At 35.8% G+C, this 15,041-nt stretch overlaps 1 protein-coding gene across 2 annotated transcripts in view; it reads right to left on the bottom strand.

The window, feature by feature from the left end:
- The window catches only part of trpc7b (transient receptor potential cation channel, subfamily C, member 7b), a 54,496-nt gene that overhangs the window by 23,447 nt on the left and 16,008 nt on the right, over positions 1-15,041 (bottom strand). For both annotated transcript variants that reach the window (XM_065274847.2, XM_065274848.2), the window contains exons 3-4: positions 9,981-10,160; positions 215-379 (exon numbers count right to left, since the gene is read on the bottom strand). In XM_065274847.2, coding sequence (XP_065130919.1) covers positions 215-379; positions 9,981-10,160 — 345 coding nt within the window. The remainder of the gene's footprint in view (positions 1-214; positions 380-9,980; positions 10,161-15,041) is intronic.

The raw sequence follows: 15,041 nt of genomic DNA, 5'->3' as shown, positions 1-15,041 counted from the left end.
GAAAGAGTAACATACTGTAGAAGTATATAAACGCATAAGGGCCAGATAGAGGATGTAAAATAATCAAGTTAAACTATACCAAACTTTAGTTAACATAGCATATTAGTGTGTAAATAATAACTCTGCAAGATAACAATAAAATGCTAAAGCGTCAAAGCCTTTCTAGTCTGTGAAATATTCCTCCTGGCACTGCAGGCAGGAGTTTGTGTGTTACCTTGCTACAGGGCACGATCCAGTAAGCAATGGCGAGGAAGGGCAGACCGACAGTAACACCCAGAACCGTCAGACACTTCACACCAATAGACTGCTGTCTCAGACCCGACAGGTTCTCATACCAGATGGTCAGGAGCTGCTGCTGACAGTTTGGATGAGCCACAAACTGACACAAACAAACAGAAAATCCTGAGGATTAATAACACTGAAATCTGGCTGTGAATGGCAGAATAACACAAAGTGTGGGAAAAAATAAACAATTACTGTATATAGAATTGATGTTAATATACTGACAGGTCTTTATCAATCTTTACTAAAATAACACTAAATGATCATTATGTTGAAAAAACAATAATAATAAACTTAAAACTATGTAATAACACAAATGTAACCAGAAAAACTATGTTATGATAAGAAAATAAATAAATAAATAAATAAATCACATTTTGATCATCTTCAGTATAATCACCTTAAATGTGTAAAAAGTTCTAAACTATGAACCTCAATGTGGGCTCTTACTGACTGCTTCATCCTTTATCTTTCAGTCACAACCGTCTACTTTAAACAAAATATTTCATACAATTTTAGTTTCATAATGAAAGAATTAATATGTTGGCACAATTTCAAAAATTAGTTTCAAAATTTCAGCATACCCTTCAGATGAAAAGATTTTTAAAACTAAAGAAACATTTCAAGTATACAAATAATATTTTTACACTTCCAACTAGCTAATTGTATGTTTAATATTCACAGGGGCGCTGCTAAGGATTTTGTGCCCCATGAAAAGAATCTTGACAGGGCCCTCAACACAGCAGAGACTTTTTTCATTTTAAATTACATAAAATCATGTGCTTTTTTAGCAAAAAATATCTAAAAATTCTTAAATTAAGATGCTTTTTCTTGATGAGCAAAACGACCCAAGAAAATAAGTCTAGTTTTTAGACCAAAAATATTACATTTAAGGGATTTTGTGCATAAAACAAGCAAAAAAATCTGCCGATGGGGTAAGCAAATTTTTCTTGAATTTAGTGTTTAAGAAAAATGTTCAAGATTTTTTTGCTTACCCCATTGCCAGATTTTTTTTTACTTGTTTTATGCACAAAAATCACTTTTTTCTTGGGTCGTTTTGCTCATCATGAAAAAGCATCTTTATTTAAGAATTTGTAGATATTTTTACTGAAAACAAGACAAAAAACTAAGAATTTTTCAGTTTTTGACTTCCAGATTTTTGAGGCATTTTCACTTCCTTGTCAGTCAAGTTGATATTCTGCCGGCGCTATAAGTGAAGTCAAGCTGTGTTGCCTGGATTATACAATTTAGGCGGACTGAACCATTTTATGATAATTGAGAGGGGGGAAAGGGGTCCACGGACGTTTGTGTTTCCTAAACAAATACATTTTTTTGATACCAGGAAACAGCAAATAGAATAAATTAAAGTTAATAATTTTTACTATTGAATATTTTTTAGCACCACAATTTTGGGCGCATCATACAAAAAACAGACGATGCGGCAGACAATTTATGGAAATCAATTCTCAATATCTCTCAGCTGAATGTGCATGACAGATATATTAGGTTATGTGATAAGCACAGAGAGATGTGATATTGATTTTAATGTGAGCTGATGGCCATCCCTGTAATACAGTGCTGGTCTTGATCGGTCTAGAGGTGTGTGTGCGCTAAAGTGACTTACAGTGATTTACAAGGTATACTTAAAATAGCTGTGCAACTTAATACAAGAAAAAAAAACTTCTTTTATTGACCTTTTTATATTATAAATAGATAATCCACTTAAGAGAGACAGGAATATTGTTCAAGTAAATTGAATGCACTCTTATTAGCTCTTATAAGTGTCATGCACTTAAACCTCAACATTGAACACACAAACCTCAATCATGGACGACCAACAAACATCATTCATTCAAAAACAACTCTAAAAATATCACAGCGTGTGTCACATAAAGTACTGTATAAGACTAAGGTCAACTTAACCATGTACCTGGTTGCCATAGTTACAGACGATGAGAGCAGGTGTGCTCAGGGTGGTGTAGCCGATAAGCAAATTAAAATCTGTAAAATGTACAATAATAGTAGATATTCTATTCTGCATATTTAAAAATGTAACGGTTATTAATTATAACACTTTATATTAAATTGTTTTGTGTTTTTCCTAAGCTACTTTGGGATGATGCATTATAAAAAGTAATATCATTATAAAAGCACTATATAAACATTTCTGAATTGAATTGTAACAAGTCAAGCATCCCTTCTGTCTACTCTTAATGAAAATGACATCTAACTCTTGGGTAACAAAATCATTTGAATACCTGCCTAAATTTTATTGCTTTACTATAAAAGTCAATAATTATATGGTCATTTGTATTCATGCAAAATTTGCATAGCAATCTGTCTGCTAAGTAATAACAGTCTGATGTGCATAAAATTTAAATGTCAAATGATGCAAATCATTTTTAAGGCACAATGATCTGCCGTCCTGAGCAAATGTTTCACTTATTGACAGAAACATAAAAGTTTAAAACCCCACAATCTTAAAATGACTCCTATTCACAAAACCTTGTCTGTTGCATTTGAGCTCAAGGTTTACAAAAATCTGGGGGCAACAGCAATAATAACCTTCACATTTATTGGTTAATGAGATTGCGACCCCTTTAACCCCATGAGTGACTCATAACAAATAAAATGTTCGTATCTCAAATACCCCAGCAGTTCCTCCAGAACAGAATCAATAATAAAACATTCACTCCTCACAGGAACATTACATTATATTGCTCTGTTATTGTGTTGGAGACTTTATTGAGTTCACACAAAAGCAATTCTGTTCTCATTTACTCGCCCTTTATCTTACCGTGAAACACAAGAGAGGACATTTTAAAAATTGATGAAGACTGCTGTTTTACACACAATGAAATGAAGGAAGTCTGTGAATGTCAGTCACTAACATCTTCTCTACATCACTCATACAATACAATGTAAGGATAAGTAAACTGCAGTTCCTGTTTAAATTGAGTATCAGCTTTAAAAGAGTTTAAAGATTTTATGATTTTTCCCCTATATGGAGTCTCTTGTTGCATACCCTATGTGGACCCCGTTTAAATGTCCTAATATTTTGCTAAATGATGGCAAGCACACAGTTGATGGTACCCATTGAATTCCATTGTATTTGTTTTTCCTACTATAGATGAAAGTCAATGGTTACAATCAGATGTGTGCCCACCATCATTTATCATGTGGTCATCAAAAAAATGATATTCATACAGGTTTATAACAACACGAGGATGACATTTTTTGGGTGAACTATCCCTTTAAGCCCTGTCTGTAAAATTGCTCCATTATGTCACAGATTATAATGTTTGCGCCTGGACGCTTTAGTGCCCGTCACCATTATATCTGTTTATCTTATGATATTACAGGTTCTGTGAGATGTGTTTTCACAAGGCCACTGTGTCTGCTTCACTTTCCATCACACAGGAGAAACTCTGTGTGTGTATTTGCCTGACATTTAAACCAATTTTATCCAAGAGGATAAGGCCACAGAATGCACCGTTCTCCAACCGAGACTTGATATTTACAAATCTGAGAGGACAGAAAAACATACATACGCATTCATGCGTGACCCACTGCTATTGCTGGATGTTTACTTTTTTTAATAAAGAAATGTGTCCGTGTGTTGCCAGATTGTGCTTAATTAAAATCTTTGAGATTAGTATTGGTGAGCGGGGCAAAAACTAACGCGGGGTTAATTGTAACATGGACCGTTTACATTGTTGCACAACGTTGAGCGAATTGTTTTTTTCCGTATTGTTTTCACGCTGCCAAAAGACAATCTCCCGCAAATGTATATAAAGGTATAATGCTTTTGCATAGAGTTATTGATGAAAGAGTGTTTTGGTGGCATGTAAGTAAATTTTCTCATCATATGTTTTTTTTTTTTTTGGTTTCTAAGTTGGGTGTGTAAGATACCAAATCCAATGCTTTGTCATATTAATCAGTGTCTTGATGACTAAAACATAGCATCATTTTGAAATCTGTCTGCAGCTCTTAGCAACTTTTTTGGTAGACTTAAAAATATTTTCACCCAGCGGGGTTAATTGTAACGCTGTGTTACAACTATCCCCCCATCAATAACGGTATGAAAACAGCTAACGTTAGCGTAATTCTTGCTGTAGTTTTAAATAGGCTACACAGCAATGATTTCTGGCTGCTAACAGAATAAATGTGCCTGTCTTATCAAAAATGTATTCATTTATTTTGTTTATGTCTTTAATATTGATTGAATAAGGTCACGTCAAAGATTAAAAGCATAATAAAATGAAGACTTTGATGCTCATTATATCAGAATTTGATTTTGAGACTTTAGACTGGATCACATACAGTATAAAAAATTTTTTGTCATTAATGTGCTGCATTTTCTCACATATTTAGACATTTGTATCCATTTATAATTGAACTGGTTAGATGAGGGATGAATAGTGTAAATACCTGTCTATTATAGGCAGACATATAAACAATTTTCACTTCAAGTATATAGACAAAATAGTATTGAAATATTTGCATGCAAACTTAATTTTAAGCAAGTGTTACAACTTACCCCCTGCCTGTTACAATTAACCCCACCTACGGGGTAAGTTTTAACGTTTGCACTTGTGTCATGTTTGGTGTAATTGTCCAAGAATGTAAAGCAATAAAAACAAACTTCAAATGGTCATTTATAGCAGAGATGTGTGTGTTGATTATGTAAAAATCTTTTTTTTAATGATTGAGCCAAAACCAAAAAGTGTTAGGTTGTGCCCCGCTCTCCCCTACATGTCTGTAGCATGGGGTGTACAAAAGTTGAAAACTAAACTTTATGCATATTCACAAGCTCCTGTGTCCCATCTGCCATCAGTTCTCATTTAGCACCCTGCAATTTGCCACCCACATCCATATTTCTGCAATCACAAGGAGTCCATTTCTATTTGAATAATAATAGCATGTATAATTTATATTCGTATACATTTATGCAGCAGCTTGAGGAGGAGAAGGGCTTCCCCAGCTGAGACCTCAAGTTTCTTCCTCATCTACTTCATCATCTCATGAGGAGTTTCAACGTCACTTTTCTAAAGCTGCTATGAAACTGATTGCAAAAAGTGCTGTACAAATAAATGAACCGAAAAGGATTAAAATGGATGAGAATCTGAGATAAAAACACTTTTACATTAGGGCTGCACGATTACAGGAAAAATGATGATCACGATTGTTTTGCTCAAACTTTTGATCACGATTAAAAATATGATCACTCTTTTAGTGAAGAACTTTTATTTACTTCAGTATTTTTATTACACTTTACAGCCATGTATAAAATATTATATACATTTTATAGACCTATATTATAAAATATTTTATTGTTTTGTAATATCCACAGCTCCCAATCTCTTAGATCTTTTTAAAACATTTACAATAATTCTGCAAAATTCCACATAGATTTTGCAAAAGAAATCCGCAGAAACAACAAATATAACTCCTTACACAGATTCCTTGCTGTACTACTATTGCAGCAATTAAAGCAGTTTAGTTTTAACTGTCAAAATTATAAAATCTTATATTATATATTATCTTTTATTTATTTAGAGCCTTTTTTGTTTGTTAAATTAAGGTTTTTTGGTAATGGCCAAGCGGTTAGCGGCCGACAGCTAACGTCATGTTGACGACTTGTTTGATCAAATGAGCCTCTCATATCAACACTTCACTTGCCTACAATAACATCTATATAAAATATATATTTTCAGCATATAACAATGTTAGTTTAAATGTTTATTATCAACACACTATTTTTAAAAAAGCGGAGGGAGGCTGCTCTGTTGCTCGCAGTCGCGGTGGGGTGCAGAAAATAATGAATCAAAACAAAACGAAATAAACATGAAACGAAATAAACATGCAGGTTGCCTTACCCTACACATTCGCTATGCATCAGTCTTTTATAAAGTATGCGCAGTATTTAAGGTTTTAATTCAGTTCTCCATATTCCCCGATGTGCTTAATGTTCTGCCGCTGGCATCAGGGGCGGATCTACCGGGGTGGCACGGGGTGGCAGTTGCCACCCTAAATAAAAGCATTGCCACCCCATATGCCACCCCAGCGCGGGTATCCTAATATATATAATTTATACCCGAGTAGGCTCTTTTAACCGGAAAGGCAATGTAGTTTGTCTCTGCGTGTGTTTGGGGGTGGGAGACACATATCTGACGATGATTGGTGTGTGTGTGTCTTAGACGGGGTGGGACAACCATAGATATGTATATAAAGGCTAGATGGCTCAAGGCGGAGTCAGCTGTGTCGTCACTTGGCGGCCATCTTAGGTCAGTGCTGCCATAGTGCTGCTCCCTGCTGCTGTGGACGGAAGGTGAGTGACATACGCCAACTAAAATGCTCGTAACTTGCTGAATTCTTGACGGATTTACAAACGGTTTGGTTTTTTACAAACGTTATTAACGTGGCTATAATTCTGGATGCTTTAACATGTTTCATGAATTTTTTTATTTATTTTAAGTATACGTATTCAGTGTCATAGGTACATCTTTGACGTTTATAACAAACCAATCCGTTTGAAAATCGGTAAAAAATTAAGCAAGTTATGGTCATTTAAAAGTACCTGCATCATTAAAACTCAATGCTACGAGTGAGCGAGCGCCCTGTCCTAAGATGGCCGCCAAAATGCGGACGTTCCACTCAATTGGCCATCAGCGCGGACGAGCCATCTAGCCTTTATATACATATCTATGGGGACAACCACGTAGCTGATGGTGATTGGCTTAATTTCCATCGTTAGCCAACCAGAGGCAGCAGAGTTCATACACAAGCATGCAGTCAGTCCGAGCAGAAAGTCTTTTACAGTGTAAAAAAAGTCCGCGCAGATTTGCCAACTTAGTGACTTGGTCGCTAGATTAAGAAACTTTTTAGACCCCTTTAGCGACTTTATTAAAAAAGCGACTAGGACAAATCTAGCGATCTTTTCTGGCGTGGTTGGAGACGTTTGGAAACTGCGGTGAAAGGATGCATCGCCCCGTCCAAGGCACTCACATGCAGCCCGGTTCTCGCGCTGCAGTCCATCCCTTCCGAGTCGCACAAACCCGCAACAACAGAGCGATGGGAAGTACAACGAGCTCAAAACAAAGGTAGCGGACGCAAACACAAAGTATAAAAAGCACAAACGTTACTTTTCCATCGTTGAGGTTAAAGGCAAGAATGATTATGAACGTGCAACTTATGCCCATGAAGAAAGAGTCTCTTCACGTCTGTAGCGAGTAATTCTGATCTAATAAAGCGCCTCACATCATCACATGCTGCCAAAACAAATTCTCTTTAGTGTCTTAAAGTGGTTAAGTTGAGCATCACATCGGCAAATCAGAGTACTAAATACGGTCATATTTATAGATAAATGTTGCATCAGGATAAATAAAAAAAAATTAAATTGATGTTAAATATTGCACGAGGTAGTTGCTTGGTAGTTAAAACAACTGAACTGCAGGTTTATGTAAGCAGTAAATATCTTTTAAGCAGTTCTTTCTAGCCCGTCATGTCTTGTTAGCTACTGCAGCAATCAAAATATTCCATACGTGCATATGAAATCGCTCGTTATGATATAGTCTAATGTTTTTATTTGTCTTCGTTAAGGAGACAAAACTATTCAGTGTTGTGTATGTTTAGAAAGCTTGAAAGACAACTTAATGCGGCATTTTCCAGGATATTATTAAAAGAAAGGCTGATATCCATTCTTTTTACCAAAAATAATAGAAAAATCAAATACTATGGGAGTGGAAGGTACAAATAAAACAGAAAAATATGTTGTGGAAGGGAAAAGAATAGATGAAGTAATGAAGGAAAGAAACATATGGATGGCAAAGAGCTAAAAAGAAGTGAAAAGACAGAAATCCATCATGAAGTGAGTGAAAGGATTAAAGAAGAGGGTTATGAGAGAAAGAGATGTTTGCCTTTCAAATATGTTTTACATAAATATAAACTAGGCAATCCTATTTTATTTATATAACTGTCTTTATACCATTATGTTCAACCAGTCAGTGTTTTTAGATATTGATAAGCTGTATGTATTAACTTAGTATTAAGACAAAGGGTGCTACAGAGATGCTAAAGGTAGCTGCTTGGGTACTTACTTATAGGAACATTTGTTGTTGCGTTTATTAATGTTATAAAAATTTGAGGTCCAGTGTTCACAGAATATAGTATATACAGTATATAATTTCTTGAATCCACGACAACCATGCAAGGACGCTTACTTCATTGCCACCCCTTGTAGTTCTCATGCCACCCCCTTGCCACCCCATAAATAATTTTCTAGATCCGCCCCTGGCTGGCATAGACTCTAAACACCGTTGCAACAGGTGCATTGTAAATGTGCGTAGTGAACTCGTGCGATATGTTAAATGTATTTCTTTTACAATTTATCAATGTCTCAACGTTTCTTTTAATTAAATTAAAATATAAAAAGGTGGATAAGCCTAAAAATCCAGATGCCTGTGATGTTAAAATTGGTCCGAAACCCAACCGAGGGGCGTAAAATGCTGAAATGCAGGGCTCTAATATATATTTATATCAAATTAGAATTAAACTGAAATAAAAACAAAAAAAAATTGAATAAAAAAATGCCTATGATATGCCTTTTATGTGGCAATAATTTTTTTAAACCCCTTGCTGCTCACGGTGCTTATTGGACACATATCCTTGGCTAACTTACATGATACGCGATTCGTTATTGTTGTCTGTGTCGTGGATGTCGGGTATTTTTTTATGATTGCGGCTTGTGTCTTCAGCTTTTGAAACTCTTGATATTTCACGCTTGTACGGAACAGGAGCACAGTTTGCACAAGACTCGTAACGTTTACTCTGACTCTGCCCATAACAAACACATTGCTTGATTCTAGACCGTATGCTTTGCGTTTGGTCTTTGCACATTAATCGCGACGATTGTCATTAATTAATCGTGGGGCACGCATATCGTTATCATGATAAAAATACGATTAATCGTGCAGCCCTATTTTACATGACTATATGAAGCGAAGCAGAAAGCTTCAGCTTTACCTGTGACATTTGCATTCACAAAACTATAACTTTGGGGGTCGAATTCCTATTTTTGTTATCCCTAGTGATCTTGGTCTATTGTGTCATGTGGTCTATTATGTGTTTAAAGTTCAGCAATGAAGCCCTGACAGGAGTCATGTGAGAAATGCTATCACATTCATAACAACTGCTCCGGTGCTCATTTATAGCTCAATGGTAAAGCATTATATTAGCAGTACTAAAGGTCATGGGTTTGAAGACAAGAAACGCACACGTTGATCAAAATTGTAATGCAGTATTCGTTGCTTTGAAAAGAAGCACTCATACAATTATGCACCAAAAATGCATTATGATGTTGACACAAAGCATTATCACATTTGACAGTTATTGCCATTATTACCCATAATAACCATAATTATGAAGTGGATTAGACATAATCTGGTTTGAATTTGATTATTTAGTTATTATTCTTTAATCAGTCAGTTTGAGCTCTGTCAGTGACTACTAAAGGATTATCATTTAAAATACAGCTGCCAGTAATCATTTCTACATATTTTTTACAGTTTAGCATGGTACAGTGAAGCTACAATAATAGTACTCGATGGTTAAACCAGGTACTTGAATGAATACACCTAGTAAAACCATGTACAATGCCATGGTACCCATCTACAATAGAACAAAGAGGGCGTTCTCACCTTTTTGACTTCATATTTGATGGCGAGTTTGACCCGACTCAGGCAGGGTCTCTGTTCTGTGGATGGGTTCTGATCCACATCACCGTTCAGAATGGCCTCCACTTCTTCTGTATCACGACACAGATCCAAAACACCAACCACAAAATCCTTACACTGCATGGATAACTTCCTGTACTCATTCTGAAAGAGAGAACGAGAGAAAGATAAGATTTCTTTTTTATTCACATAACAATTTTTTTAAATAAAAGACTTAAAGGATTACTCCACTTTCATTAAACAATCCAGATAATTTACTCACCCCATGTCATCCAAAATGTTTATGTCTTACTTTGTTTAGTTTGAAAAAAAAATTATTTCCAGGATTTTGCTCCATAGTAGACCTCAACAGTTTCAAAGGGCTCTAAACCATCCCAACCGAGGCACAAAATAAAAAAGTACATTTAAACCACAACTATTCGTCTACTGTACTGTACTGGCCCGTGTGATGCACCAGCGCAACCTTTTGTATTAAGTAATCACTTTGAAAGGTCATGGGTTTCATATGTGAAATGCACACATGCGGACCATTTTAAACAATTAACTGACATAAACACATTATTAGTATCATACGACAAAGTCTGAACGGTCCTCTTTCTCCACACTTGTAAAGACTGGAGTGTGTGGTTAAAAAGTCCTTTTTTTAAATGATGATTTAGATAAGACCCTTATGCCTCGGTTGGGATCATTTAGATCCTTTTGAAGCTGCACTGAAACTGCAAACTTTGAGGTCCACTAAAGTCCACTGTATGGAAAAAAATCCTTGAATGTTTTCCTAAAAAACAACTTCTTTTTCTGGACATAGGCTTTTAAAAAAGGTTTTAATATCTTGACCACACATACTTTTTACTCAGTAGAAATGTTCTTCAAGTTTTGCTACACCAGTCAAGAAATAAATTAACTGAACCAAAGTTGTTGAACCAAAAATATTTGATTCAACAATAGGAAGAGTTGTTTGAGTCTTATTTCACTGTTTTATGGAAAGTAGCTTCTATTAAACCACAAGAGACACATTTATCAACAACATTTAGACAAGCGCATTTACAGCCATATCATCATTAGAACAGACAGACCAAAGAAAAATATGAACAACTCAGCACTTCAAGCAAATATTCGCTTTATATGTGATGTCATGTTCTCAGGGGGGCAACTCAGCCGCCCCATCCCAATTGACATTAGTAACGCCCCTGATCCAGAGCATCATCCAGTCCACATCCATCCACCCTCAGAGGGATTTTTTTAGCTATGTTCCTCCAAAGTTAAAAGCGGGGTGCACGATTTTTGAGAAACGCTTTTGGAACTCTTTTGGAGTCGGGCGGAGTACCAAAACACTTGTAGCCAATCAGCAGTATGGGGCGTGTCTAATAACCAACATTGTTGCATATGTGTGGGGCGGGTCTTTCAAAAGAAGGTCCAGATTCTATTGGGGTAGGGGCGTGTTTGTTTAAGTGATTTCAAATGTTGGCTTTCAAAGATCATGCACCCCGCCTTTAATTTGCAGGACCTGTTCAATATTTTGTGTTTAATCATACCAAGCCTTGTTCTCCTCCCCCTTTAGGCAGTAAAAGTAAACTTTGAGAAACCCACAGGAATTTGCAATTTATTTAACATTTATTTTAAAATGTATATGTATTATATGTATTTATACATTTATTAGTTATTACTTCTGTAAGACATTCCTGAAGAAAAGCAGTTTGGGACACCCATACACTGCTAGCAAATTCAACCATTTACAATTTTTTTTTTACTATAGTTAAAGTAACCCAACACACAAAAGTTTTCAGGCTTTGCATTTTTGACGTGACATCAACACACACACAAAAAGCTGAACTCCTCCGTATAGAGCAGGCGCTCTGTTGTTTAAAACCAAATTAAATGTCTTTATTTAAATCCTACTGTGTTACAAGTCCAAAGTAAGACACGATCTGACGTACAGTGATATGAAACAAGGCACCAATTATTTTACTGACAGAGAAGTAAACTTGTATTATGCTGGTGAACTCGAACTCCAGAATGCAATGTCAGCTTCAATGACAGCTGAGCAAGCGCCAAATGTGAACCCAAGAAAATAATCGAGCTGGAGATTAAAACTGACAGTTTTCCAGACAATTCATTCAGATCTCTTGTGATTGGTCCTTTCACCGGAAGAATGAAGCTTTTTATATAAGATGGAAAGATCAAAGGGTGAAACAGATGTGATGCTGAGCGCTGAATTGCTCCTAAGGATAACAAGCAATCTGTCTGTCTTTTTAAAGCCAGCATTACCCACAATTCCATGGAACCATGTGTATCTGAACCCTATTTTGTTCAAACTGAGACACGGAGCACTCTCTGGAATAATGTGTCTCTCACCGTGAGTCTTGCCTGTCTATAAACGTCTTGCTGTTGTGGGTGAAAGTACAGATGGATCTGTTCGCTCGAGTTAGAGAGATAATGTTATCTATCAAATATGCTGATTCATGTCAAACACACACAAGGACGTGTTCCTATAGCATGAGACGAGTGATGACAAGATCAAGAGTTTGATAACAAGGAAACAAATGAGACATATATAAGACTTCTGTGACAGTAGGTACTGAATTAGATGAAGTACCTACTCATCGACCGTTAAAGGTGCAGTGTGTAGATTTTAGCGGCATCTAGTGGTGGGGTTGCAAATTGCAACCAACGGCTCAGTCCACTAGTGTTGCTTTCGTCAACGAAAAGTATGACGAAATATCCTCGTCAACGAACCTTTATCACGTGACGAAAACTAGACGAGACGCAACGTAAATGCTGGTCATGTGACGAAAACTATAATAAAATGTATAATACAATATCGTTGACGAATAAAAACGAGACTAAAAGTGGTTTACTAAATAAAAACTATGCTAAAATGTGTCTTCATTTTCGTTGACCAAAACAAGACGAGACGAAATGTATATTCGTCTAGCCATCTCCTGGCACCCCGCCACCTGACTGCAAATGATCATGTGTGTTCAATGGCGCTCTGCAAATCGATACGCAAAAATACGTAAACGTACCGCGAGAGCGATTAGAAAGCATGCAGAGCAGTCTGTTCTCGCGATGCTTTGATATCATACGCAATCCGTTTGCGCAGTATCACGCGACACGTAACGTTTGATGGCCAGCTGCGCCCGCGAATACACCGCCGCATCAAGTCTTCAAATGGAAACGAAAAGTCCAAAATGAAACCCGTGCGTCGTTTTCAGGTGAGTTCACAAGCCTGTTAATATGTATAGCGTTGACTGCTGGCACCGCGAACTCATCTGTGTGATTTAAATAGTATAACAATGTACCAGTTTGCATCTTCAATCGTTTAAATGACATGTGCTGCGTTGTGTTAAATATATATATGCTAAAGACTTTGTTTTATAACTTATATGCTAACAACAAGGGTCTGTGTCCTTATTTATTATTTGAATTAACTAAACTTGCTTAACTGAATGCTTGAGTGTTAAATCAATCAAACAGCTGTATTATTAAGAACATAACCATACATACAAACTTGCTTTTGTTAATAGACATCTGATGTTTCTTAAAGCTGGCTTTTAATTTACTTACAAGAAAGATATTTAGTAATTCTCCAAAATTGCTTGGATTTATACTGACACGTAAAATTAGCTTTGTCACATTATAGTGCCATTAGCTGAACAAATACAGATATACTATATTGCATATTTGTATAATTTTAGTTTGTGTTGCTGTCAAAATACAATTATAAATGATAACAATAGCATTTTAATAAAGTGCTATAGCATTTTAATAAAGTGCTATTCTCACACATAGCCTACTATAGTTCTGATTTTGTTGTTGTTTTTGAACTAAAGGTGGCACCACCGTAAAAGTCAGCTTATGGCACCCATCTGACCAGCAGTGGCCCTGTGTGTGTGTTTCTGCTTAGACTGCTCTGTTTTGATTATGTATTGTAGACTTTAATGTAGACTCTTTACCTAGTCAAGTCACTCACTCAGAGGTTAAATAAAATTAAGTAAAATATATATCTTCAAATCAAGTAAATTCCAATCAGAGCATCTTCCATGTCTGAAATGGATGTATTCTTATATCTATAAGGTATAATATAACAAGATAACTTTTTTTAATGGGTTTGGCTAAAAGAAAATTTTGGTTTTGTCTATACTACTGCTAGGTACTTATACTATATTGACTGGGTTAAATAGAATTGCATTACTAAAAAGAGACAAAAATACAATTTTCATTGACTAAAACTAGACTAAAAATGTCACCAGTTTTCGTCGACTAAAACTAGACAAAAATAGTCAAGGATAATTCTGACTAAAATAAGACGTAAATGCCCAGACTTTTAGTCGACTAGAACTTGACTAGACTAAAAAGAGTATGAACTGACTAAAACTAATAAAAACTAAAATGTCAGCTTGACACAAAGACTAGACTAAAACTAAAATTAAAACAGGCCGCCAAAAACAACACTACAGTCCACTGCTCACCCCTCACTTTTAAACACATAGAGAAGCTATGGTAGCTGCCACTAAACAAACATGTCATCGTCAGAGACAACTTAGTAAAAAAATGTCCATTAAGGGCTTCTGTAGAAACATGACGGCACAAAATGGCAACTTCCATGTAAGGTGACCCTCGGTGTATGTAGATAAAAACGTCTCATTCTAAGGTAATAAACACATAACGATTCATTATGAAAGGCCTTTATACACCCCGGATAATATAGTTTTGTATATAATATTGTATTTCTGTCAAGAGATCTTTCTAGAAATTACACACTGCACCTTTAAAACAGCAGGTACTATATAGTATGAATATGTATAATATGAATGAATTCGGATGTAGTACATCCGCCATGTTGATACATCACGTGACATACGTCTTCATAACAACAAGTAACAATGAAACGTGTTTAATCACAAAATCTTTTAATTTCATATGCAAGAAATGAAGGCATAATTTCATCTGGGTGATGCTTTAACCTCCTAAGACCTGGATGTGGTCATCAAATGTTTTTGTTGTTTTCACCATAATACTTAATTC

Source organism: Paramisgurnus dabryanus, chromosome 16 (assembly GCF_030506205.2).
Source record: "Paramisgurnus dabryanus chromosome 16, PD_genome_1.1, whole genome shotgun sequence".
Lineage (NCBI taxonomy): Eukaryota > Metazoa > Chordata > Actinopteri > Cypriniformes > Cobitidae > Paramisgurnus > Paramisgurnus dabryanus.
The sequence above is the reverse complement of the archived record's forward strand: the minus strand, read 5'-3'. Positions and strand labels throughout refer to the sequence as shown.